General features: G+C 36.9%; 1 protein-coding gene and 1 long non-coding RNA gene across 5 annotated transcripts in view; one reads left to right on the top strand and one right to left on the bottom strand.

Annotated features, from left to right (window-relative positions):
- CHN1 (chimerin 1) overlaps nucleotides 1–27,252 on the top strand; it is a 202,800-nt gene that overhangs the window by 128,671 nt on the left and 46,877 nt on the right. For all 4 annotated transcript variants that reach the window (XM_059928131.1, XM_059928133.1, XM_059928132.1 and 1 more), the window contains one exon: nucleotides 21,732–21,809. In XM_059928131.1, the coding sequence (XP_059784114.1) occupies nucleotides 21,732–21,809 (78 nt within the window). The remainder of the gene's footprint in view (nucleotides 1–21,731; nucleotides 21,810–27,252) is intronic.
- Nucleotides 21,551–27,252, bottom strand: part of LOC132369028 (uncharacterized) — a 130,221-nt gene continuing 124,519 nt past the window's right edge. The window contains exon 3 of the long non-coding RNA XR_009504218.1: nucleotides 21,551–21,758. This is a non-coding gene — a long non-coding RNA (uncharacterized LOC132369028). The remainder of the gene's footprint in view (nucleotides 21,759–27,252) is intronic.

Raw genomic sequence — 27,252 nt, 5'->3', positions numbered from 1 at the left:
TTTGGGTACTATAGTCATTTTCACAATGTTGATTCTTCCAATCCAAGAACATGGTATATCTCTCCATCTGTTTGTATCATCTTTAATTTCTTTCATCAGTGTCTTATAGTTTGTCTCCTTAGGAAGGTTTATTCCTAGGTATTTTATTCTTTTTGTTGCAGTGGTAAATGGGAGTGTTTCCTTAATTTCTCTTTCAGATTTTTTGTCATTAGTGTATAGGAATGCAAGAGATTTCTGTGCATTAGTTTTGTATCCTGCTACTTTACGAAATTCATTGATTAGCTATAGTTGTTTTCTGGTAGCATCTTTAGGATTCTCTATGTATAGTATCATGTCATCTGCAAACAGTGACAGTGTTACTTCTTCTTTTCTGATTTGGATTCCTTTTGTTTCTTTTTCTTCTCTGATTGCCATGGCTAAAACTTCCAAAACTACGTTGAATAATAGTGGTGAGAGTGGGCAACCTTGTCTTATTCCTGATCTTAGAGGAAATGGTTTCAGTTTTTTACCATTGATAATGATATTGGCTGTGGGTTTGTCATATATGGCCTGTATTATGTTGAGGTGAGGTAGGTTCCCTCTATGCCTACTTTCTGGAGAGTTTTGTTGAATTTTGTCGAAAGTTTTTTCTGCATCTATTGAGATTATCATACATTTTATTCTTCAGTTTGTTAATATGGTGTATCACATTAATTTATTTGCATATATTGAAGAATCCTTGCATTCCTGGGATAAACCCCGCTTGATCATGGTGTATGATCCTTTTAATGTGCTGTTGGATTCTGTTTGCTAGTATTCGTTGATGATTTTTGCATCTATGTTCATCAGTGATATTGGTTTGTAGTTTTCTTTTTTTGTGACATCTTTGTCTGGTTTTGGTATCAGGGTGATGGTGGCCTCGTAGAATGAGTTTGGGGGTGTTCCTCCCTCTGCTATATTTTGGAAGAGTTTGAAAAGGATAGGTGTTAGCTCTTCTCTAAATGTTTGATAGAATTCACCTGTGAAGCCATCTAGTCCTGAGCTTTTGTTTGTTGGAAGATTTTTAATCACTGATTAAACTGATTTTTAATCAGTTTCAATTTCAGTGCTTGTGATTGGTCTGTTTATATTTTCTATTTCTTCCTGGTTCAGTCTCGGAAGGTTGTGCTTTTCTAAGAATTTGTCCATTTCTTCCAGGTTGTCCATTTTATTAGCATATAGTTGCTTGTAGTAATCTCTCATGATCCTTTGTATTTCTGCAGTGTCACTTGTTCTTCTCCTTTTTCATTTCTTATTCTATTGATTTGAGTCTTCTCCCTTTTTCTCTTGATGAGTCTGGCTAATGGTTTATCAATTTTGTTTATCTTCTCAAAGAACCAGCTTTTAGTTTTATTGATCTTTGCTATTGTTTCCTTCATTTCTTTTTCATTTATTTCTGATCTGATCTTTATGATTTCCTTCCTTCTGCTAACTTTGTGTTTCTTCTGTTCTTCTTTCTCTAATTGCTTTAGGTGCAAGGTTAGGTTGTTTATTTGAGATGTTTCTTGTTTCTTGAGGTAGGATTGTATTGCTATAAGCTTCCCTCTTAGAACTGCTTTTGCTGCATCCCATAGGTTTTGGGTCGTTGTGTTTTCATTGTCATTTGTTTCTAGGTAGTTTTGGATTTCCTCTTTGATTTCTTCAGTGATCCCTTGGTTATTTAGTAGTGTATTGTTTAGCCTCCATGTGTTTGTATTTTTTACAGTTTTTTTCCTGTAATTGATATCTAGTCTCATAGCATTGTGGTCGGAAAAGATACTTGATATGATTTCAGTTTTCTTAAATTTACCAAGGCTTGATTTGTGACCCAAGATATGATCTATCCCAGAGAATGTTCCATGAGCACTTGAGAAGAAAGTGTATTCTGTCGTTTTGGGATGGAATGTGCTATAAATATCAATTAAGTCCATCTTGTTTAAAGTATCATTTAATGCTTGTGTTTCCTTTTTTATTTTCATTTTGGATGATCTGTCCATTGGTGTAAGTGGAGTGTTAAAGTCCCCTACTATTATTGTGTTACTGTCAATTTCCCCTTTTAAGGCTGTTAGCATTTGCCTTATGTATTGAGGTGCTCCTGTTTTGGGTGCATAAATATTTACAATTGTTATATCTTCTTCTTGGATTGATCCCTTGATCATTATGTAGTGTCCTTTTTTGTCTCTTGTAATAGTCTTTATTTTAAAGTCTAATTTGTCTAATATGAGAATTGCTACTCCAACTTTCTTTTGACTTCCACTTGCATGGAATATCTTTTTCCATCCCCTCCCTTTCAGTCTGTATGTGTCCCTAGATCTGAAGTGGGTCTTTTGTAGACAGCATACTACGGGTCTTGTTTTTGTATCCATTCAGCGAGTCTGTATCCTTTGGTTGGAGCGTTTAATCCATTTACATTTAAGGCAATTATTGATATGTATGTTCCTATTACCATTTTCTTAATTGTTTTGGGTTTATTTTTGTAGGTCTTTTCCTTCTTTTGTGTTTCCTGCCTAGAGAAGTTCCTTTAGCATTTGTTGTAAAGCTGGTTTGGTGGTGCTGAATTCTCTTAGCTTTTGCTTGTCTGTAAAGGTTTTAATTTCTCTGTCGAATCTGAATGAGATCCTTGCTGGGTAGAGTAATCTTGGTTGTAGGTTTTTCCCTTTCATCACTTTAAATATGTCCTGCCAGTCCCTTCTGGCTTGCAGAGTTTCTACTGAAACATCAGCTGTTAACCTTTTGGGGATTCCCTTGTATGTTATTTGTTGCTTTTTCTTTGCTGCTTTTAATATGTTTTCTTTATATTTAATTTTTGATAGTTTGCTTAATATGTGTCTTTGCATGTTTCTCCTTGGATTTATCCTGTATGGGACTCTCTGTGCTTCCTGGACTTGATTGACTATTTACTTTTCCATATTAGGGAAGTTTTCAACTATAATCTCTTCAAATATTTTCTCAGACCCTTTCTTTTTCTCTTCTTCTGGGACCCCTATAATTTGAAGTTTGGTGCGTTTAATGTTGTCCCAGAGGTCTCTGAGACTGTTCTCAATTCTTTTCATTCTTTTTTCTTTATTCTGCTCTGTGGTAGTTATTTCCACTATTTTATCTTCCAGGTCACTTTTCTGTTCTTCTGCCTCAGTTATTCTGCTATTGATTCCTTCTAGAGAATTTTTAATTCATTTATTGTGTTGTTCATCATTGTTTGTTCGCTCTTTAGTTCTTCTAGGTCCTTGTTAATTGTTTCTTGTATTTTCTCCATTCTATTTCCAAGATTTTGGATCATCTTTACTATCATTACTCTGAATTCTTTTCCAGGTAGACTGCCTATTTCCTCTTCATTTGTTTGGTCTGGTGGGTTTTTACCTTGCTCCTTCATCTGCCACATATTTCTCTGTCTTCTCATTTTGTTTAACTTACTGTGTTTGGGGTCTCTTTTTCGCAGGCTGCAGGTTCATTAATTCGCATTGTTTTTGGTGTCTGTCCCCAGTGGATGAGGCTGGTTCAGTGGCTGGTGTAGGCTTCCTGGTGGAGGGGACTGGTGCCTGTGTTCTGGTGGGTGGGGCTTGATCTTGTTTTTCTGGTGGGCAGGGCTGTGTCTGGGGGTGTGTTTTGGGGTGTCTGTGAACTTAGTCTGACTTTAGGCAGCCTCTCTGCTAATAGGTGGGGTTGTATTCCTGTCTTGCTAGTTATTTGGCATGGCGCTTCCAGCACTGGAGCTTGTTGGCCTTTGGGTGGAGCTGGGTCTTAGTGTTGAGACGGAGATCTCTGGGAGAGCTCTCGCCAATTGATATTACATGGGGCTAGGAGGTCTCTGGTAGTTCAGTGTTCTCAACTAGGCTCTTCCACCTTGGAGGCTCAGGCCTGACACTAGGCCGGAGCACCAAGACCCTGTCAGCCACACGGCCAGGTCCGCGGGGATTTTCTTGCCTTTTGGGAAGTCTGAGGTCTTCTGCCAGCATTCAGTAGGTGTTCTGCAGGAGTTGTTCCACATGTAGATGTATTTTTGATGTATTTATGGGGAGGAAGGTGATCTCTATGTCTTATCCCTCCGCCATCTTGAAGGTCCCCCTGCAATAGGAAACTCCACTGAAGACGCCAACCCCCACAAGAACTAGAGGTACAGAGGCATTTTTTCAGAGGGTTTACAACTTGTTTTTTTTTTTTCTTTTCCTTTGTGCTTTGTCGAGTTTCACTTGTTCACAGGGTACCTCATGCAGAGGCCTCGCACCCAGCAGTTCAGATTAGAGTGCCTAGTGAGAAATGGCTGCACTGTCACCTCAGCTCGGTGGGCCAAGCCCTGTGCAGAAGCGCTGCCCTGACACTGCAGCTCAAGATGTCGGTGGAAGGCCTGGGTTGTTTGTTTTTTTTCTGCATGAGCTGTTTGTGTATTTCGGGTTTAATCCCTTGTTGGTCGCATCGTTTGCAAATATTTTATCCCATTCTGTGGGTTTTCTTTTCATTTTGTTTATGGTTTCCTTTGCTGTGCAAAAGCTTTTAAGTTTAAACATGCACATTTAAGTATAGGCTTGACTCTGCTGCTGACTAGGATTTTAAGTTTTTGAGCTGGTCATATAATTTTTTTTGGCCTCAGGAAATTGAAGGTCTCTTCTTGCTCCTCAGTATAGATCCTCTAAAAGTTGTAAAACTAAGAATAATAACAGTAGTAACTAACATTTATTGAGCCTCTTTATGTGAGAAAGTAGGCTAAGTACTTTACTAGATTATCTCCTTTAATTTTTGTAACAATCCTTTTGAGAATAGGTATTATATTAACATGGGTATCTTTGGGGATGATAGGTTTATGGTGAGTTATCAAGGGATTCTATGGGTGTGTTTTAATAGTGCATCCTTTATTTTTAAATATGAAATCTTGGAGGACAACCAGACCCTTCCACAAGATGCCCTTTGGTGTCATTGTGGAGACTGAACACTGGACTGTGTTAGTATTTAGACTAAGTGGATCACTGTATCTTGAGTAACTGGGTTACTCAAAAGAGAGAAGTTAAAACATCCTGGAATCTGTCCAAAGGAAGTTGAAGCGTAGTTCAGATGGGCCCTTCACCCATTGAGGCATGCCACTCTAGAACTGCAACTCTTATGTTCAGTGTTTAAAATAAACCCTTATCAAATATTAAAAGAAGAAGATTCCAGATTACAGAATAAAAAAGCCTATGTTCAAATTTTAAATATAAAAAACTAAAACAAACTATCTTTCCCTAAAATGTAGCTTAGTTCTCTAATGGTTGCTTGTATCAAATGCTACCCTCCCTTTAAGTACCACAGAAGTGTACAAATCCAAATAGTCTTGTTCCTTTCATAGGGACAACAACAACACAAATAAGAAAGGATTTATACTTTTGCGATGGTGTAAATTATACATAAATGTGCAAAGCTGCCAATAATTCATGTATATTTTATTTATTTCTTTTATTTTTTTTTAATCTGTAGGCTTCTTTATAAAAATTTATTTGTTTATTTATTTTTGGCTGCATTGGGTCTTCCTTGCTGCGTGCGGGCTTTCTTTAGTTGTGGCAAGTAGGGGCTACTCTTCGTCACGGTGCACGGGCTTCTTATTGTGATGGCCTCTCTTGTTGCGGAGCACAGGCTCTAGGCATGTGGACTTTGGTAGTTGTGGCATGCAGGCTCAGGAGTTGTGGCTCGTGGGTTCTAAAGTGCAGGCTCAGCAGTTGTGGCGCACGGGCTTAGTTGCTCCGCGGCACGTGGGATCTTCCCAGACCAGGGCTTGAACCCGTGTCCCCTGCACTGGCAGGCAGATTCTTAACCACTGCGCCACCAGACAGGCCCCACAGCATGTGTATTTTATTTTATTTATTTTTTTATGTGGGTGAATAATTATTTTATTTTATTTTTTTAACATCTTTATTGGAGTATAATTGCTTTACAATGGTGTGTTAGTTTCTGCTGTATCACAAAGTGAATCAGCTATACGTATACATACATCCCCATATCCGCTCCCTCTTGCATCTCCCTCCCACTCTCCCTATCCCACCCCTCTAGGTGGTCACAAAGCACGGAGCTGATCTCCCTGTGCTATGCAGCTGCTTCCCACTAGCTATCTATTTTACATTTGGTAGTGTATATATGTCCATGCCACTCTCTCACTTCGTCCCACCTTACCCTTCCCCCCACTATGTCCTCATGTCCCCATGTCCCCATGCTAGGGGCAGGACAGGAATAAAGACACAGACATAGAGAATGGACTTGAGCATGTGTATTTTAAATCACAGTATACTTAATAGAATGAGATCTGGATTAATTTCTTTAAAGTTTTTACAACGGAACCATATTAAATGATTAACATAATTTATCTGAGTATTAATGATATATAATGGTAACTAAGATTTATAATAAAGCATGTATATGCTTATATGTATATAATATAAAGCGTATTTATAATAATATAAATTTATTATATTTAAGATGTCAACACACTTTTACATTTTCAATAGTTGACTTAAATTTAGGTTGACATCTTCAGGTTTTCATCATTTCAGTCTTCAGAGTGCTTATTAGCATTTTATTGTCAAAGTTGAAGCTTACTTAGCTCTTTGAAACTGACAAAAGACCTCTGAGTTGACAGTCATCTCCTAAATAAACAAGATTTTGAAGGCAGTTGAAGTGTCTTTCAAATCAGTACTCCAGAGACTATATGTAAAACTTACTGAAGAGAGTTTATTATGATTTAGAGGCAAAAAGAAAAATAAACAAACAAAAAACCCTCTCAGCTTTTTAACACAATTCGAGTTTACCATTTTTCATGGTATCTCTTAGAAACAGGGAAACCAATAACAATGAATAAAGATTTGCTTCAGAACTATAAAAGAAAAAAATCAAAGATATTATTACTAATGTTAGTACTTTTGAGAAATAAAATAATGAAGAAAAATTTTAAAAATAACTTTAATGTAAGATAAACTTTTGGGAAAGTTCTAAAATATGCAGTCTTAGTGGCATGGACGTATATACACTACCAAACGTAAAATAGATAGCTAGTGGGAAGCAGCCACATAGCACAGGGAGATCAGCTAGGTGCTTTGTGACCACCTAGAGGGGTGGGAATAGGGAGGGTGGAAGGGAGGGAGATGCAAGAGGGAAGAGATATGGGGACATATGTATATGTATAACTGATTCACTTTGTTATAAAGCAGAAACTAACACCATTGTAAAGCAATTATACTCCAATAAAGATGTTTTAAAAAATGATAAATAAATAAATTAATTAATTAATTAAATATGCAGTCATGAATAGTTTTTTTATTTAAGGGCCAAGTCAGATCAGTGCGCTCCCCAATGAAGCTTTATATACAATAGAGATACCTGCAGAAATTTTGATTCAGTAGAATCAACACAGGGCCCAGACATCTATTACTGGAATTGTCTTTCTGTGTGTATGTGTGAGATCCTGTTGTAAAGGTTACAACTAATGGATTAGATCCATGATTCTCAAACTTTTTGGACTTAGGATCCCTTTACACTTTAAAAATTGTTGAAGATCTCAAAAGAACTTTTATTTATGTGGGTTATATCTGTGATATTTACTATCTTGGAAATTAAAACAGATTTTTTAAAATACCTATTAATTCATTTTAAAAACAATAATAGACCCCTTACATGTTAACATAATAGCATTATTATTAAGATAACCATATTTTATGAAACATGTAGAAGAGTGGCATTTATACATTTCTGTAAATCTCTTTAATGTATGTCTTAATATTAAGAAAACTGGATTCTTGTAAATGCTTGTGCATTCAATCTCTGGTAGTATCTTATTTTGGTTGAAGTATATGAAGAAAATCTGACCTCATACAAATACACATTTGGTAAAGAGTATCTTAAGAGACTTTTCAGATAATTTGGATATTTCTCTTTGCTATCACACCAAAACTGGGTAAGTGGTAGTTTCTTAAATACTACTTGCAGTGTAGACTCTGAAATGTCATAAATAAGCATTTCTTATTCTGTTACACTAAAATCCATTGGTCTGTCTTGAACTCTGAATGGATCTTTCAACTATGCATTATTCTGTAACATCATGCATTGGTCATTTGGAAAATATTGGTTCAGTGAGTTATTTAGGTCTTTCAAACATTGAAACATTTCTGTAAATGATGAAAAATATCACATTTGTTAGTATCATCATTAATTTCATCAGAAAACTCATCTAAGTAGTGGGAAGCTGTCGCGTTCAGGGTGGCAGATACAGAATTTCCAAAATTCTTATTTTCACTTGAAAGTTTGGATTTTATCACTCACTGTCAGTTATTTTCCTTGAGGTGGCAGGCTCAGTTTGTTCATTTTTGAGAAAATGCCCAGTCTCAATAACCAGAATTTATGTTAGTTGTTCTTACAAGAAAAAAAAAATGGTATTCCATGGAAAAAGCCACCAGCTCAGCTTTCACCTCAAACAATACTTCTCCTAAAGAAAACCATCCCCACAAGGATCCCAGATGTCTTTTACATCATTTGGTATGACGCTAACTCTTCCTCTTTTGGAGAGTTTTTCAAATGTGGAGGTGCACATCTCTAAATGTAATCCAGATTAGAAACAACAGAGGAAACAGAGTTAGGAAAAAACTGTCTAAATAGGTGACCCACAGTAACTAATTTAATATGCCGTTGTTCATTAAAAGCAGTACCACTGGTATAAAATAATGCATTAAATTCTATACTTAGTATCTGAAAGACCAGGTTCTTTTGAAACTGAAAACAACAGAGAAACACTGTTCAACTGATGACGTGATTTAATATTTCTGACACTGAAAAATGCAACCAGAGCATCCACTTTAAAAAAATCTACAGCTGATCCTGCAGGAGGAGATATTTTAGGCAAGTTATTTTTTTAACATCATACTTATTTTAATGTCTTCCTTATTAATTCATGCATTTGAAAATAGTTTCATCTTGGAATTTTCCAGCAAGTTATGGTTTGAGTTTATGGGAAGAAAAATAATCAAACTTTAGGCTTACAAATGGTAGATATAACCAAATTCCCTTTTCCTTCTAACATTTTCTTGGAACTCATCAATACAGAGAGTTTTTATTCATCCCTAAATTTTCATGGCACTTTGCACTATTCCTCCCATAATAGTTGTTTTGGTCCTGCATATTAATTCAAACCACGATTCAACAATCTTTAGAATTGGAAACTGCAATTCATGAATCCCAAAAATCCTTTGTATTTCAGGTGGCACCTGTTCTCTTCACCCAACAAATGCTTTCAGTTCAGTCTCATCCTTGAGTCAGCTGTGTTGCTAAGATGCCTACGTTGTCACACATTTTCTCTTTAACATGTTTTCAGTTCATATTTGCATACATTTTGGCCATCAAATGAGGAAACAATATTTAAGATGCTCTGCTTCCGTGCACCTCTGGCCAGCCGTTACTTTTTTTAAAACCATTAAGACATTTTAAAAAGTGGCCATTTTCTTTGTATTGATATTAAATCTATTCTGACCATATCATAAGAGCAGGAAGCTGGAGCCATTCAGACAGGCATTTGTCTATGAGTCTGAAGAATTCAGCAAGACTTGCAAATGTGCCATGACTTTGTGAGCTCATTGCTTCAACATTTAGCACCTACTTTGTTCCAAGCATTGTGTTAGGTGATAAGACTGATGCTAATGATGTGAGCAGTGTCAACATCACTACCACCACCTGGTCTTTGAGAGCTTCGAGAGCTCTCTGTATGCTGGGTACTAAAGATACGGGTTTACATATATTCCATTCATTATCTCATCCCTATGAGGTAGTTTCTATCATCATTCCAGTTTTACAGATGAAGAAACTGAGACTTCTCCTCAGATCCTGTAACTAGTAAGTGAAGCTGAGATTCTTTTACAGAGGAGACAAGCTCTTAACCACTTAACTATAGATAACACTGAAGTTTAGTTTAAATTTTTTTTAATTGTTTTAAGTCTTTATGGAAAGGGTGATTAGGCAGATTGAGGAAGAGAGTTTATAAACAACAGCTCTCTCTTTTTTTAATTTATTTTTTTATTGAAGCATAGTTGATTTACAATGTTGTGTTAGTTTCAGGTGTATAGCGTAGTGATTCAGTTATACATATACATATATATATTCTTTTTCAGATTCTTTTCTCTTATACGTTATTATAAAATATTGAGTATAGTTCCTTGAGATCCTTGTGCTATATAGTAGGTCCTTATTGATTATCTATTTTATATATAGTAGTGTGCGTTTGTTCATCCCAACCTCCTAATTTATCCCTCCCCCACCACTCTCCCCTTTGGGAACCATAAGTTTGTTTTCTATGTCTGTGAGTCTGTTTCTGTTTCATAGATAAGTTCATTTGTGTCATATTTTAGATTTCACATATAAGTGATATCATATGGTATTTGTCTTTCTCTTTCTGACTTCACTTAATATGATGATCTCCAGTTCCATCCATGTTGCAGCAAATGGCATTATTTCATTCTTTTTTATGGCTGAATAATATTCCATTGTATATATATACCACATCTTCTTGATCCATTCATCTGTCGATGGACATTTAGGTTGCTTCCATGTTTTGGCTATTGTAAATAGAACAGCAGCTCTCTGTGTGCATTATTTCTGATAAAAAGACTATATGAGGTGTTCAGCAAAATTCCCTGTGGTTTGGGCATTAGAAGGCTTAGGAAGGCACATCCATAGGGAAAGGAGAGCAAGAGAGAGCTGGGATGGAGAGTGTAGAAGTCACCGGTTACAGTCTCAGAAGGACCATGAGAGCAGGAAATAGCTTGGAAAGAGGGCATAGACATAAATTTCATGAATTAATTCCACCTTTGTAAGAAAATGTGATTTTTAGGATTAAAAATACATCACCCATCCACCACTTAATTATTATTAATTCAATAATATATATCTATTTGTTTAATAACTGGTCCTGTTGAAAATAGCATAGTGCCCTATTCTCTGGTGTTCACCAGTTCACTAATGCCTGGAACATAGTAGATACTCAATAAAATATTTATTGAATGAAAATTATTTGAGAGTCTGTAATGTACACGTATGCGTTGACCATTTCTGTACTTTCTTTTAATGAATTTGTGGGCTATATGAAGTATTTACAATTTTTCAGACCACATGTCCAGAACCTCAAATTCTTTTAAAGATAAAATGCATCTTAATTATGTAATTACTCACTGCATTGGCCATTCTGGAATCTCTGTTATAAATACAAGCCTTAGTTGATTGTTTACCCATGAGATTGGAATGGCTTTCCACCTTGTAAATTATGTTTGTCTGGTGAATTTTAATGGAAAGTTTAATTACCTGTTTCTAAAGACAGCTTAATTAGTTGCTCAAGAGACCCCTCTCTCAATTCATGTTTGGAGGATAGTTTTGTTGATTTGTTTTCATTTAAAAAAAAAATAGGAAAAGTCAATGCAAAAACAAAACCAGGCATGCTGCTCAGTAACTTTCCTTGAAGCCGTGGTAGGCATTTGATGAAGGAGCTGCATGTATCTAAGGAAGAGCATCATATCATTTTACCCACTACCCTCAAAATAATTAAAAAGGCTTTTAAAATGCCAGAAATTAATCACCAAGGCTGACCTCACTTCTCTGGATGTTGTAAACCATTTGTCAGGCTTAGCACTGAATTGGGGAAGGTCATTTTCAGCTGTGAATATTTCTGCTTGCTGATGGTCCTGGGTGTTTGCAGCCTGGGGCCTTACTAAAGTAAGAGTCAGTTTCCTCACACTTTGAGTAATCTTATCTCCAGGTCCCAGGAAAGCAGGTGGAATGGACAGAGGGGTAGGTGTGAAATCTGGAGGCCTGGGTTCCCACCATTGCTCCTTTGCTTAATGATTTCTGCCCCTGATCAAGTACCTTAACACCTTTGCACTGTCATTCTGAAAAACAGGAACGTGAGGATACAGTGTAATAGTGTATGTGACAAAGCACTTTGTAGAATCTAAAACTCTGACTAAATAAGTGCTCCTGATTTGGAGGCAGTGAAAGAGTTGGGCCTGGGTGTTGTTTTTTTTTTTAAACAAAACAAGCAGAAGAATACAGTAATTAAAGCTATTGTAAAGTAAGACTGGAGCAGGATTATGAAGCCATTTACCTCACAGATTACTTCTTGCTGTGCACCATGGTGACAGAATCAGGCCTGCTGCTGAAAGGGATTTTGTAAGACTCCCCCAGTCACCCAAACCTGCTTTCCTGAAACTAGATGATAATTTCCTGCTACTAGGCAGGGACATGCTAAACCTAAAGATAACTGTGACCCATCTTCCCAGAGCATCGATTTTACTCAGTAGTCATTGATCGAAAACATTTTTATTTTAAACATTTTATATGGGCACATTTAGGGGAGCTTGAAGAGCCACCCCTGGATCCCTGCACACCCCTGTTCACTGTTGGTTGCGATTGGGGACGTTTTGGTAGAAAAGGTAGTAAAGCACTAGCTGAAGCTGGCCAGATAGCCTTAAATAACTTTTGACCTTATCAACCTAAGATCTTCATTTGCTCCTTAAATTATCTCTCATTAACCTATCCTTTGTGGAGGAGGAAAATGGCAAGGTAGATCCCTCTCAATACATTAAAATGTCACTGAAAGATAGATGTTAAATCATCCTTTAATCTTTCCTTCTTCCTTCTCACAGGAAGTTGATTGCAGTCTGACTTTCTGTGTCTTATTTTCTAATGTGCTAATCATTTGTGGGCCTGGTCTAGATGCCTCAAATCACTCATAAGATATCAAGGTTCAAATGGAACACAGTGTGTGTGTGTGTGTGTGTGTGTGTGTGTGTGTGTGTGTATATATATATATATATATATATACACACACATATATATGGAAGAATCTAATTATATATAGATTTCATATGTATCATATATATGTATGATATATATATGAAAGAATCTAATTATCTCTTCTATGAAAAAGAACATTCAAGTTAGGGGTTGTTCTCTCAGTTTCATTAGGAACCTTTGAACTACCAGGAATTTCATAAGATGAAATACTATGGACACGATATAAAGTTTATTTTAGAAAAATGCCCAGATGCAAGCTATTTTTACTTTTTCAACATCATTATCTTAATGTAAAACATGCCATGTGGTAGTGTCATTACAAAGAAAAGACAATATTTGGCAGTGAGGTGAACAATTAACACATCTATGAATAATTCTCATGCTTATACTTCTTCTCAGGGAAATTATTTGTGAAAGTTAAATCTGTTACCTTCAGGCCACTATTGCCATTTTCAAACATTAAAAATAGGCTTTCAAAAGTATGTTTGAACTTCACAAGTACACTTTATACCGTGAGCCCACGTTGCCATTTTCAAATATTAAAAATAGGCTTCCAAAAGTATGGTTGAACTTCACAAATACACTTTATACCATGAGCCCATGTTTATCTTTATTGAGCCTTAAAATGAATATTTAAATAAATTACATTTGGAATATTCTAATCAAATTACACATGTAGGAAATAGCTTTTATAACTTAAGTTTTAAGAAATTCGGTAACAGGTCCTTTTTAAAAGAACCACATCACATAGACTTCGTCTTATCCTAATGAGTTGAAGTCAGTGGTAGAATGAGAAAACTGAAAATACAGTGCCTGGCTTTTATTCTGATTCACTGGCTTGCTTTTGTTAAATTGGTGATTGTGAAATGTTCACTGAACTGCAATAACTTGAAATAACCTCTAATGGCAGTTTAAAATCTGAAAATACTCCTAATGTCAATCTGAGTCTGCTTTTTAATTGTACCTTCCATATGTATATTACAATGAAAAGCTCTCTGAAAAAGTGAAAACATCTATGATCCCAGAGTTTTGCACTGAATTTGAAGTCTCTAGTTGTTGATATAGTGTTAGAGCTTCTCTAATTTCATCTCCTCTATTGTTACAGAACAATAGAAGTGTTTCTTTAAGTCGTGCAAGTAATAAGTATCAAAATTTTGGGTAAAACAAAAACCAAAAGGTAATGACATATTTCCCTAATTAGCCCTCAACTTCACTTAGGGGGGAAAATTGAGAAAAAGTTCCTTTGGGGGCCAGTTTCAGCTTTTCATTCGGAAGAACCGAGAAAGACTGTTATGATCATCATCATACAACCATCACTGCGAATGGCCAAATACTGGAGTGTGTTAGACTAGAATACTTTACTCTTATTATGTAATTTTATATATAATTACATGTATATATTAACTTGTTACACGATTCAGGGCAGGAAAACATCTGCCATTTATTTTATTTTATCTTCCCAAAGTACCTATTATATAAATTATCAATACACCAGGGCTACAATCTAGTATCCATTAAGAACTTGTAAATGAAAAAATAAGACTGTGTCCTATGAGTTAACTTTAAGATCACCACCTGAGATATTTGGACAGAGATATGCAAAATCATCATAAAGAGACACCTGGAAAAAGGAGACTCAAAGAGCTCGGAGCTGCTTATGCCCATCTAAGCACTGACTGAAAATGAAGGTGCCTCTCACTGAATGGGCACTGAGCATTCTAGTCCTGTGGCAGGGCCATCCTAATTGTAGAGGACTCAAAGGATGTCTTAACTCTATGCATTAAATATTCAGTTCATCTAACACACTCCACTTGTCTGATTCCATTCTCATCTGCTTCCTGATTATTTTTTGTTTCCAGTGTAGATATGCTGCCCCAAAAGGAACATGTTGGTCACCCACTTTCTGATAATTATATCTCATATCTTAGTATAAACTAGACAGCCATCATTCTGCTTTTACTTATCAGTTTCATGAGCTTCGTATTATAATGTCATTCTCTCCCCTTGAGAAATAGACATGATCTCCTTGCTGACAAATTAAGTTTCTGAGCCTGCAAAACTGAGTACCACACAAAAGCCTGTAGTGAATTAGCCAGAGCTACCTTGAAGGGACTCACTCATAGCCAAGCTGGCCTTTCCTACTTAGACACACTCACATCTTCACATCCCTATGTGCTAAATGAGTGTGAACCTTCCTTTTTCGTTTTGAATTTCTGTTAAAAATATAAAGAAGACCATGGAGTTCATTTAGTCCAGCTGGGACTTAGAAAAAAGTTCAGTGACTTAGTTGGTATCTGTCAGAACCAGGCTTGGTAACCAGGGTGTGTGCCACTCTGCCCCCTCCTCTCTGGGCCTGGTGTGCAAAACCCTTCCTCCAACTGTCGCTTGGAGAAGTTGATCGTTTCTTGTTTCTTGAAAGGGTAAGGAATGCTGGGCTGTGCTTTTTTGTTTGCATTGTGTTTTCAAAGGTTTTCTGTCTATAATTATTGCATGTAAGTCAGGGAACATGTTAGAATGTACAGAGTTTGGTAGTGTGAGTGTTAATATAGAGTAAATTTATTATACACTGAAGTGAATGCATTGATGTGCCTGTTGTTATCTGTTTAGAGAGACATTACGTTAATGCTAGGGCAGCTATGTAATGAAGAGAGTTAGGAATTATGATGTGACTGATGCCAGGAGCATAAAAATTTAGAGCCCTGGCCGGATTTAAGAGTTTCCTATGCAACATAAAAAGTTATTTATCCCAATGTTAACTTAAGGAATTTATAGAGTTCTGTATAGAAATCTCTAATGTTTGACTTAAAATGCATTTGAAAATTTTGAGGAGGTGATGAACCTGAAAGATGCTATAAATTAAATATAAGCAGTACTAAATTGGCTAGTGATCTGAGAGGTATTAGAATATAAATGATCCAGAAACTTATTCAAATGATAGCCTTTCAAAATTGCATGTTAACTATAGGTAATATGAGGGGCAGGAGAGTCTAGAGGAAAGACACAGAATTTGAAGTCACGTAGACCTGGGTTCAACTCCTTTTCTCACCACGTATTAGTTAGGTGACCTTAATCTCTCTGAGCTTCTGTTTCTTTATCTATAAAGTGACACCTGCCCTATTGCTTTAACAACTAAACTACATCATACATGTATAGCATTTACTAGTATAGTGCCATGTAGTTGTCAGTTAATAAATGTAAGCTGACATATTGTTGTTAAGTACCTTGAATATATTCTACTTTTGGCTCTAATGGTGCGAAACTAGGTTACAAATGATAATTCAGGGGACAAATGTATGAATAATCTGTGTATCTAGAGTGAGCTGAATTTGCTTGGATCTACAAATTTTGATAGTGGAAGAGCTGTGTTTATATCTCAATTTTAACATTTTATAGAAATTGCAGGATTTGCTAAACCTGAACCAGTGACTCAGATCACCCAGTCGTAAGTAAATCCAGCTATTCTTCATCTCCCGGAGCCTCAGGGCCATGCCAGCTATAACAATCCTTTATGGTGCTTTTTGGATGGAATGTTGATTTAGCTTAGTTAACTGGGGCATTGAGATCATGAGTCTGTGATGTCATCATGAAGTTACAAAGGAGGTGGCTGTTTGCCTGAGGTCCCTCCAGTTTCCTAGAGAACACTCTTACTATTAGTGTGTCCTGACATTCAGTAATTGGAGATTTATTCTTTTGGCTTAAGTCTTGCTCCCATACTAAAAACCAGTTATTCATGGAGAAGGAAGTGTAATCAGTCATTTGCACCTTAGTGTAAGTGAGTTGATAAGACCCTTCCCTGTAAGCAGGGTTTGAGGCAGGAAGGAGGAGAGGACAGGGATTACTCAGAGTTTGAGCCCAGCGGTTTAGATTACCAGGACAGGGTAAGTTAAAAATTGCAGAACGGTGATGCCTATGATGTGTCCCTAAGCCACCTGGTTACAATTTGACCTGAAGCTCACGCTGCTTGGACAGTGTGGACAATGGCCTTGGGCCTTTAATGTGTATCACTGTCACATGTTATACTAATCTTGGAAAGATCTTGGAAAGATGGGGTCTTGGAAGGGAAGGAGGGGAAACTTCTATTTATTGATTACTTTCTGTGCTGGGAATAATGCAAAATACTTATTTAATTCTTAATAATTCTGTAACGTAAGTACTTCTAATCCATTTTACACATAAGGAAACACAGAAATTAGTAGCTTGACCAAGGACACACCACAGCCAATAGGATGTGATTTTAGATTTTGTCTGGCCCTGGTGCCCATGATCCTGTTGTGCTACACATGGTGAAAATTAGAGGCTAACTCAGTACAAATCCAGTATTATTACTAGACAGACAACAGGGTAGTAGGGTCAGTGGTGGAAATTTCTTTATTCGAAAAATAGCAAATGCATTCCTTTCCAAGGTCACCTATTTCCCCCTTCTTTTCCTTATTCCTCACACGACACCCCTCCCCCCCATTATTTTCCCAGTCCTCTTCTCTGTACTACAGATGGTATGGACAAAGGTAGAAACAGAGAGCGTTGTGGAATCTGCTCCTTCCCCATCTCTTTTTCCAGGCCAGTTACCCTCATCCAGGCAAACAATACAGAAGTGATATCTGTATGAAGGACGGGAAGAGTCAGGTCCAAGACAGGCCAAAGATTCCCAGTCAGAATAAAAAGCTAAATACTGCTGGTGTTTCTAGCTAGAATGACCTCGTGGGACATGTACCCTGCCAGTTCAGACCCCCACCCAGTGAAGCCGTTTTCTTCTCTTTTATAGAACCAGAATATGAGGGAGCTCTATCTCTGACAACTCGGGTTTATCTCCTACTCTCATTACAAGGTAGCAGAAAGATCTGCCAGGCTTTGGGGACAAAAGACAGGGATTCAGACCACAGAATTTCCACTTCCTGACTGGGACCTTGAGCAATTCATTCTGTGAGTGTTTCTTCGTCTATAAAATGTCCATTATACAACACATCTCAGGATACATGACCAAGAAATAGAACAACGATATGAAGTATCGCACATTGTTCCTGGCTTCCTATGCTGATAATCTTTCCTTTTCACCCCGTCCCAACCCTGCTCCCTCAGCTAACATTAGGTGTCATTCTATGCCTTTTAAGAGATAGGATCAGAACTAGAATTGGGGGAATTTGGTAGAGACCATAATACAAAGGGAAGGGCAGGCATTTCTAGGCATGTTTGTATGTATAAACCAAAAGCAGGTTAGTCTGCTAGCTCCTTGGACAGGAGCCTATGTCTTATACTATGCAGCGTGCCCTGCAGCTAGTGTTTGGTACAGCGCCCTGTAATAGTACCATTTATTGAGCGCTCACTGTCTGTAGTCTTTTCCTCTTTTACATATCATCCCCTCTACACTGCCCAGTAGTAACCTGTAAGATAAGTGTTACTGTCCGTAGTATGTAAATGAGGTAATAACCAAGGCAGCAAACAAATCTCCCAAGGTCAGGATTCAGATTTCAGTGTCTGTGATTTCAAATCTCATTTTTTATTATAACACACTGCCCCCCAATAAAAATAACTGCCTTCATTTGGTTTTATTTTTATGTATTGAACCTTTATTTGTACAAGCTACTGTGTTAGATTCAGGCTTTATACTAAGATGTATAAGACCCAGTTCTATATAAACAGGTACACAGGCAACTGTGATATGAGGTAGAAGGTGATACATCTCATAATCAATGAACAAGTGAAGGACTCCGATATTCACAGGTGGATGAGGTCACGTCTAATTGCCGCAAATGGTCAAAGGCATCATGAAGGAGGGCGTGTCTGAATGGAGCCTGAGGGCTGCATTTCCTACTGCAGGTTCTGCATGGTAAACTTGAGATCTAGATATCTTAGTGCCTGTTACTTTTTCTTACCATCCATTGTTACTCATTGCTTACTGTGTCTTACTATCTGTTGCTACTCTTCAATATGAAAGGAGAAGATGGAGAAACCACCTTGAATAGAATCAGACTACCCTCAGACTGCATGGTGTCCTCTCATTTTCTCATTTGAGTGGATACAGCATAGTGTTTAAGAGTCTAACTCCTATCCACCACCTAACGGAACAGCTGTACCATTTTGGGAAGTTAACTTCTGTAGGCCTCAGTTCTTCCAGCTATAAAATGAGGATAGTATATGCCTCATAGACATTTTTCTGTGGAATTAATGGGATTCTGTATGTAAAGTGCTTAGCTGGGTGCTTAGAGCGTAAGTGCCTAATAATCAATGAACAATAGGCATAATTAATAGATGCTGTATCTATCTAAGTAGATAGATATGGCCAGAAAAAATATAAGGAAGTGTGGTATACATTTGTCTGGCATGTCAGAACATTGATACTGTTTCTGAATTCGAGAGTTAGCAGTTCTGACTTGAGAGCTCCTCAAAATTAATGCAGAAATGCAGCTGCAGTTATGGAGGTGTAATAGTGACCAAACCCCCAGCCACCTGAGGGGAGCTAAGAAGTTTTTCATCCTAAACCATTGTTTCCTGTCTCCTTAGTGCCCTAGATAGTTGCCCAAGTTGTAATTATTCCAGTATTTCTTGCTTAGGTAGAAAAATTACTCAGGAAAGACAGTATGACTCTGCAGAGTCTACAGTAGAACTGGCCTCTCAGTGACAAAATGTTCACTTTTACTCAGCCATGAATTTTCTGGATAAATCTACCATGAATATTTTTATGCTTTGGTTGAATTTTAGTTACTACAGCTGAAGGACTGGGGTGATCTATAATAAAGGACCTTGATCCGAAATACTCAGGAAAAAAAAGTTACTTGGGTTACATGGGTGATTGTTTTCTTTATCTTAGTAACTTTAACATTCAGTGTTAAATGTTAAATGTTGTGGAGAAAAAAATTACTGTTAAATTTGCCTTTAGAATCTGTTTTTTTCTGGGCCCACTGAGAATCAGATAAACTTCACTTTAGGTTATATGTGACTAAAGAGTTGGCTGGCCTTTATATTTTTAGTCATCATGTGACAAACTAAGTCTAAGCTGAAGAGTAATTTAGGTTAGGCAAGGAAAGTTCTTTCCATTGTATTTCTTCTTGGGAAAAAAAATTTTTTTTGTCTCATACTAATCACCTTAGGATATAAATTTGTGGAAATGAAACATCTGTAGATGTAAATATTAACTTTTGCCTTCTGTTTTCTTAGAAATGTTTTTAAAAGAATAAACCATTTTAAAAGTTGGAACTATATACTCAAAATATTTGGGGGTGTTTAGAAAATCAGTCATTCAGTATCATCAATATCTAGCATGGCTTAAGGACCACTTCATGCCCTGATTAAATTAGAATCTGCATTGGGCCCATAACCCCTGTAGATTATGAAATCTGAGATAAAATCTTTGCAATTATCTAAGCAAATGGACTGAATTCATTTCAATATAGAGTTTTAGATTCTTTAAATACAGTGTAACCTTAGAATCATAATGGGTTAAACTTAATTACTATAGCATGAGGAAACAGATGGGAGGTGTTTAAGGAACTAATATGAGAAAACTTAAGCTTATATAGCACCTTAGTAAAAAAGTATTGTATAGGTATTGCTCTTAAATGGAGCTGGATTTGAGCCTCTTGCCCAGCACCCGCCTTTCTACGTCAGCAAACAAACACCTAAGGTCCAACAAGCACAGTTACACTACCTCTGGGACCTCTGAACATGAGGAATTATTCCCAACCGGCTTGCACTGTGACCTGGCCTGAAGCTCTTTGAATGAAGAATGTTGAGACTAAGAATGAAAATAGTGGTTGGACCTATTTAAGCATAGATCCAGAACAAAACTACTCACGGTAGGAAGTCAGAACTGAGCGCCCCAGGGTGTTGGCAGCATTATGTGCATGCTTCTTGCTCTCCATGAAAATAGAATGATAACTAGTTATACTCCTTTTCTTTTTCATCAAAATACTTATCAGCTTTTGCTCATCTTGAATAAAATGGGGTTTTAGTTAACTAACCTCAGTCCATATGAACAAAGGTAGATTATAGATCAGCCTTTGATAATTTACCTGGCAGTGGTGCGTTCTTTTTAAAACCTAGTGCTGTGTGTGTTAACTTTCCTTTACTTTTAATAGGTTAAAAAAAAATCCATTTTGTAATGATGCATGACTCATTCAGTGCTCATTGTCTTCCCACTAATTTTTTTTTTTTTTTTTGCCTTGAGCCAGCAAGAAAATCTTACATGAGAGGAGGGAGAAACAGACAGCGAGTTGAGGAATACAGTACTTAAATACTGTTGCTTGGTTTTCATTGGTTATCTCCTTTCTTACGGTGACCAGTCTAATCCAGCCTTCCTTGTCAAATCCCTCCCCTCCCCCATCCTCTGCCAGGGGCTTCACAGGGTGTCAGTTGCTAGAAACTGACTGCAGGCAGTATGTAGGCATCTTTCATTCAGGATGGACATTAATATATTGACTAGAAAAGAAAGCTTTTAGAAATGTGTCATTTGTCAAAATTGCATGGCTTTTTAAAAAGGATAGAGAAATGCTGAATGTTTTGTATGTTAGCATCGACTCTATTTCTGTTCAGACTCTTAAGTTTTCAGAAGCTTAAATATAGAGCCCTTTAAAAAAAAAAGGAGGAAAGAAGAATTTTTCTGGTTAGTCGACCTCTTTTTAAGAAGTGCTTCATCATCCTCCTCCACCTCTCCGTGATGTTTCTCTGCAGCTCTCTGTAGGGTAGGGTTCTGTGCTGGCTGGCAGAATGCTCATTTGTTAGCTGAACAGAGTTCATCGACAGACATAGATCAATATAGGTTTTCTTTATTTCCTGTGAATTCCAAAATGCCATCCAAAGAGTCTTGGTCGGGTAGGAAAACTAATAGAGCTACAGTTCACAAATCAAAACAAGAGGGCCGTCAGCAAGATTTATTGATAGCAGCCTTGGGAATGAAACTGGGTTCTCAAAAGTCGTCTGTGACAATCTGGCAACCTCTGAAACTCTTTGCTTATTCGCAGTTGACATCACTTGTTAGAAGAGCAACTCTGAAAGAAAACGAGCAAATTCCAAAATATGAAAAGGTTCACAATTTCAAGGTAAGAATATTTATTTTTAACCTTTTCTTATAAGAAAGGAAATGCACATTACTTGAAATATACAATATTAAAGTGTGTCTTTTTAAAACCAGGACAACTGGACGAAAATGTTCTTGCTATTCAGGGAATGAAGATGTTTTAAGCATGATTTTTTTTTAAGGAATAGCTTAATAAAGGTGATAGAATCCAACCCCATTTTCTCTGATGCTGATTTAGTATTCTGTTTGATCAGTGTATATACTGAGTGGTAAAAGTCTTGACTGATATTTAAAAGATCTCATCTAATAATGATTTTGGCATTATATTTATTTGTGATGCAAATACATCTAACTACCTTCGTGGGATATTTTGTGAGAGGATTAGATCTTATCTCCTTCCGTTTCTGGTAAAAAGCTTTGGCTATAAGAGGCATGTGCTGTTGCATCTGGATTGAGCAGATGGTGTGCATTTCCCATAGTTTCTGTCTTTTCTCCTCTGCTAATGAATTGACCATGATGAAAGGAGGATGGCTACCATGGGACCGTTAGGCTGCTGACACCAGCAGCTTCTCTTCACTTTTTGAGGATTTTCTTTCACTGTGTGTGTGTGTGTGTGTAGTTTTTAATTATTGTGTTACTGTGTTGTACCAACTATACTTTAATCATTTTTCATCAAGATGTGTGTGTGTGTTGATTCAAGCTGTGTGTAGATCTTGCCTGTATTTCTAGCATGATATAAGACCTTGAAGTTCAGTCCTTTGCAACCTAATTCAGAGAACATACAATGTGAGGTTGTGCGTAAGGAGACCCAGTTACACTTCATGGGTAGATGCACTAGCATTTCTATAGTAACTTCCCAATAGTTATACAACTTTATGATGAAGTTCCTGAGACATGAATATTGTTAGTGTAGAGAAAATGGCATTAGTTTTGATGTTAGCGGGTATCTGTTTTCAAAAGATGATAAAGCTGGAAACCCTGATCTTCCTTTTATTTATTAATTTATTCAACATTTATTCAGCAGATAGAATGCACCAGGCTCTGTAGTAAGACATTTCATTCCAAATTTGCAATTTATCCCGATTTTTAACACTAGCATTAATTTTACTCAAATGCTAAATACCCAGCCCCCAATATGCTCTGCTTTTTCCATAGTGAAAAAGATTTTTATGAACTTCAGATTATTTGGGGATAAAGGGTACATTCCAAAATGTATGGGCTGTGTAAAGATTGCTGATATTTCAAGGTAAACCAAATACAGTTTTCTTTTCCCTCTTTAAACATATTATTAAAGACCTGATCTTTCAACCAGTATCTTTGATGTAAAATGAAATTGAGACCATTCAGTGTGTGCATCCAGTCTCAACCACCTCTTCCATTTATGAACCTAAACAGTCCATGCAGGTACTAGTCCTCAGTGTCTTCTTGCATGATATACAACCTGGTCTTACAGGATTTTTATCAGGAAAATGACCCCAAATACATCCTTTTGCAAATATCAAGTTATGTGCATGTTCGGTCTCAAAAATAGCCATTTAGGTTCCTAAGCAGGAAACTGCAAACTTTTTAGAAATGGCTGAGATTTTAAAATATATCCCTCTGGTATGTTAAGCAGGAACAGATTGACCTATTAGGGATGCCATTTTAGTGCTAAGTCAAGTTCATTGTACATGCTTTCTGTCAATATTGATAAAAAGCAAAGGGTAGAGCTGTTCAAGGATTTGCATAAACAAACACATTCTCTATTTTTTTTTTGGTTGTGTCTTCCAGTAATTTCTCAATTTTAATTTAACACATGACTTTCATGAGCAAATTTTGTATAACCAGAAAGTACTGACTATGGGACCAATTGTGACTCATAGCTTGGTACCCACGCTGTTTTAAAGATACTTGTTTTTTTTTTTTAAAGAGGCATGTTAAACAGTAGAAGCCTGCTTCCTTCTCTGGAGCTAAAAAGTAAAACGAGCTTGGCCTCACTGTTTAAAAAAAGTAAAATATTTATGCTCAGGAAGAGCTCATGTTGGACGGTGAATTGCATTAGATATTTTTTTAGAGTTGCTAATAAGGTCAAAAGTCTTTGACTCTCAAAAGGATTTGACTCTTTCCATTGAAATTACTCTTTGTTTCTTAAAAAATGTTTCTGTGGGGTGGCATTATAAAAAAGAGAAGGAGGGGTCATACTTGACTTCCGGGCACATCCCTAAAAGAATTTAGACTCTGTGGCAGGAGCAGTGCTCTCCCACACAAATGCTCACTTAGAAGGTCACCGCCTGTGATATGTAAGTATGTCCAGTTCAGAGATTTATTGTAGGAAAAATCTGGAGCATTTACAAAATGATAATTGTTCACGTGGCCTTGCCATTGACTATTTTCTATGTTGGTGAAAGTGTACTCTGCCTAACCACCAGCCCACTCACCAAACTCATTTCAATGTGGTTTTCTTTTTTGCCTCTTGAACTGCCTAGTTATATAACGTTGCTCTGTGGTGTCGAACAGCTGTCAAGTCTCATTTCAGAAGGTGAAACCATGAGTGTCATATATCTTTGGTGAAAGCATTCACCAAGGTGAAATCCCAAGGGGGGAAAAAAAAAAAATCAACTGGGCCTAACTCCAGACTCCAGGCAGGTGTTTGTTTTTTGTTGTTGTCGTTTGTTTTTAATAGAAGGAGGAAAGAAACCCAGGAAGTCTCCCCATTTTGCTGTGTTATACAACACAGTCTTTTTTTTTCCCCCTCCTATTGTTACTTACAAGGATTTGATAAAGCATCTATCACAAGAAAGATAGTTGTTTCTCTCAGGGAGGTCATCAGTTTAAAAATAAATGTACCACATCCTTTAAAAATGATTACCCTGTAAGTTGTCAATGTAACTTAGAGTGAAAGTAATTTTAACCGTCTCCTGGATCAACCTCTCATTTTAAGAACTGCCCCATCCTAACACAACAGAGAGAGAGAGTGAGCACACAAGTGCTAATTTCTTAAACCAACGTAAAAACTAAACCAACTTAAAAACTAAACAAAACAAGACAACCTCTGCCATTAAAAGTCAGACACAAGCACCCCACCAACAGTGATTGCATCCTACATCTGAGGCTCTCCAGATAGGATGATAACTAAGACCCAGCCCTTGCCCTGAGGAACTTGCTTGCTATTTGTATGACCTTGGGCAGATTGCTTCATCTCTCTGAACCTCTGGTTCTGCATCAGAAAAATTGAATTCCTGTTATGTGTAGGTACTTGGTACGCACTGTTCTTGTTATTACAAATTACCCCTAAGTGGGTATTTTTTCTGAATCCATGTCAAGACTGTTTCTTGCCCAGTAGCAGAGAGTATGATGCAGTTGAGAACCCTGGCATGATTGTGGTGCTAAAGAAAGCTCTTGCTTCTTTCTTAGCTCCCAGGCACAGTTAGATGTTATGTAAGAGCAGTGCATTTTCACGCACCACAGAATACAGTGAAATCCTCTGTATTTCTTTTACTCCCTTCAAATTATTCAGTGTTCCATTTGGTATGTTTAATTCAAACAGCTCTATAAAACAAAATCAAGATTACATATAATAATAACAGAAACCTGGCTACTTAGGCAAATTAAATAATTAAAAGAAGACATGAATTATAGACACTTTATTTTTTTAATTTTTATTTTATATTGGAGTATAGTTGATTAACAATGTTGTATTAGTTTCAGATGTACAGCAAAGTGATTCAGTTATATTGCATACATATATTTTACATGTATCTATTCTTTTTCAAATTCTTTTCCCATTTAGGTTATTACAGAGTATTGAGCAGAGTTCCCTGTGCTATACAGTCGGTCCTTGTTGGTTATCTGTTTTAAATACAGCAGTGTACATGTCAATCCCAAACTGCCAATCTATCCCTCCCCAACACCCCATACCCATAACCATAAGTTCGTTCTCTAAGTCTGTGAGTCTGTTTCTGTCTTGTAAATAAGTTCATTTGTATCATTTTTTTAGATTCCACATATAAATATCATATGATATTTGTCTTTTTCTGTCTGACTTACTTCATTCACTTCGTATGATAATCTCCAGGTCCATCCATGCTGCTGCAAATGGCATTATTTCATTCTTTTTAATGGCTGAGTAATATTCCATTGTATATATTTACCACATCTTCTTTATCCATTCATCTGTTGATGGACATTTAGGTTGCTTCCCTGTCTTGGCTATTGTAAACAGTGCTGCAATGAGCATTGGGGTGCATGTATCCTTTCAAACCACGTTTTTCTCCAGATATATGCCCAGGAGTGGGATTGTAGGATTATATGGTAGTTCTATTTTTAGTTTTTTAAGGAACCTCCATACTGGTCTCCATAGTGGCTATACCAATTTAAGTTCCCACCAACAGTGTAGGAGGGTTCCCTTTTCTCCACACCCTATCCAGCACGTATTGTTGGTAGACTTTTTGATGATGGCCGTTCTGAATGGTGTGAGGTGATATCTCATTGTAGTTTTGATTTGCATTTCTCTAATAATTAGTGATGTTGAGCATCTCTTCATGTGTCTCTTGGCCATCTGTATGTCTTCACTGGAGAAATGTCTATTTAGGTCTTCTGCCCATTTTTTTGATTGGGTTGTTTGTTTTTTTGATATTGAGCCACATGAGCTGTTTTTAAGTTTTGGAGATTAATCCCTTGTCGGTCACATCATTTGCAAATATTTTCTCCCATTGTGTAGGTTGTCTTTTTGTTTTGTTTATGGTTTCCTTTACTGTGCAAAAGCTTTTGAGTTTCATTAGGTCCCATTTGTTTATTTTTGTTTTTATTTCCATTACTCTATGAGACAGATCAAAAAAGATATTGCTGCGATTTATGTCAGAGACTGTTCTGCCTGTATTTTCCTCTAAGCGTTTTATAGTATCTGGTCTTAAATTTACGTCTTTAATCCATTTTGAGTTTATTTTTGTGTATGTGTATGGTGTTGAAGAATGTTCTAATTTCATTTTCTTACATGTAGCTGTCCAGTTTTCCCAGCACCATTTATGGAAGAGACTGTCTTTTCTCCATTGTATAATCTTGCCTCCTTTGTTGAAGATTAATTAACCATAGGTGCATGGGCTTATGTCTGGGCTTTCTGTCCTGTTCCATGGAGCTATATTTCTATTTTTGTGCCAGTACCATACTCTTTTGATGACTTTAGCTTTGTAGTATAGTCCAAAGTCAGGGAGCCTGATTCCTCCAGCTCTGTTTTTCTTTCTCAAGATTGCTTTGGCTATTCGGGGTCTTTTGTGTTTCCATACAAATTTAAGTTTTTTGGTCTAGTTCTGTGAAAAATGCCATTGGTAATTTGACAGGGATTGCATTGAATCTGTAGATTGCCTTGGGTAGTACACTTATTTTGATAATGTTGATTCTTCCAATCCAAGAACATGGTATATCTTTCCATCTGTTTGTGTCATCTTCAATTTCTTTCATCAACATCTTACAGTTTTTGGAGTTACAGA

Source organism: Balaenoptera ricei, chromosome 7 (genome assembly GCF_028023285.1).
Source record: "Balaenoptera ricei isolate mBalRic1 chromosome 7, mBalRic1.hap2, whole genome shotgun sequence".
Lineage (NCBI taxonomy): Eukaryota > Metazoa > Chordata > Mammalia > Artiodactyla > Balaenopteridae > Balaenoptera > Balaenoptera ricei.
The sequence above is the reverse complement of the archived record's forward strand: the minus strand, read 5'-3'. Positions and strand labels throughout refer to the sequence as shown.